Source organism: Buceros rhinoceros, unplaced genomic scaffold, assembly GCF_000710305.1.
Source record: "Buceros rhinoceros silvestris isolate BGI_N320 unplaced genomic scaffold, ASM71030v1 C12187790, whole genome shotgun sequence".
Taxonomy (NCBI): domain Eukaryota; kingdom Metazoa; phylum Chordata; class Aves; order Bucerotiformes; family Bucerotidae; genus Buceros; species Buceros rhinoceros.
Window position 1 is genome coordinate 1 of NW_010444173.1, and position 373 is coordinate 373.

The 373-nt window shown below is 51.7% G+C and overlaps 1 protein-coding gene across 1 annotated transcript; it reads right to left on the minus strand.

Moving 5' to 3' along the window:
• Window positions 1–115: 115 nt before the first annotated feature.
• LOC104488122 (mitochondrial import inner membrane translocase subunit Tim9) lies at window positions 116–250 on the minus strand (the record flags this gene model as incomplete). Its single annotated transcript, XM_010144340.1, has 1 exon — window positions 116–250. A coding segment is annotated over one exon (135 nt), but the record flags the coding sequence as incomplete, so codon positions are not given.
• Window positions 251–373: the final 123 nt, after the last annotated feature.

A 373-nucleotide genomic window follows, 5' to 3' on the forward strand; every position in this document is an offset into this window, starting at 1 on the left:
AGAAGCCTCTTCTGAGTTGCTGGACACACACCCTGACAGTAGAAAATCCAGACTGCGTTCTTCTCTCCCAGTGAACGCTGGCACTGCTTGTAAAGTCTGAGCAGAGCGCTCGTGCCTAACGAGGTTGGCCAAGCAGTCCTGCTTTAGCTGCCAGAGCTTCGTTCTGCTGAATGTGGTACTCCTGAAACCTCATGGAGATCCTCTGCGTCATTTTTAAATACTTCTGCAGGCAGTGGTCTGAGCAAGTCATCTGGAGGAAGAAGGAAACAGAAGGGTTCAAACAGTAGTAAAACACGTCCCCGAACAGGACCCACAATACCAGCACACGCAGGGGTAAATGGAGAGGTGACTGCGTGCCCCGTTCTGTGCTGAG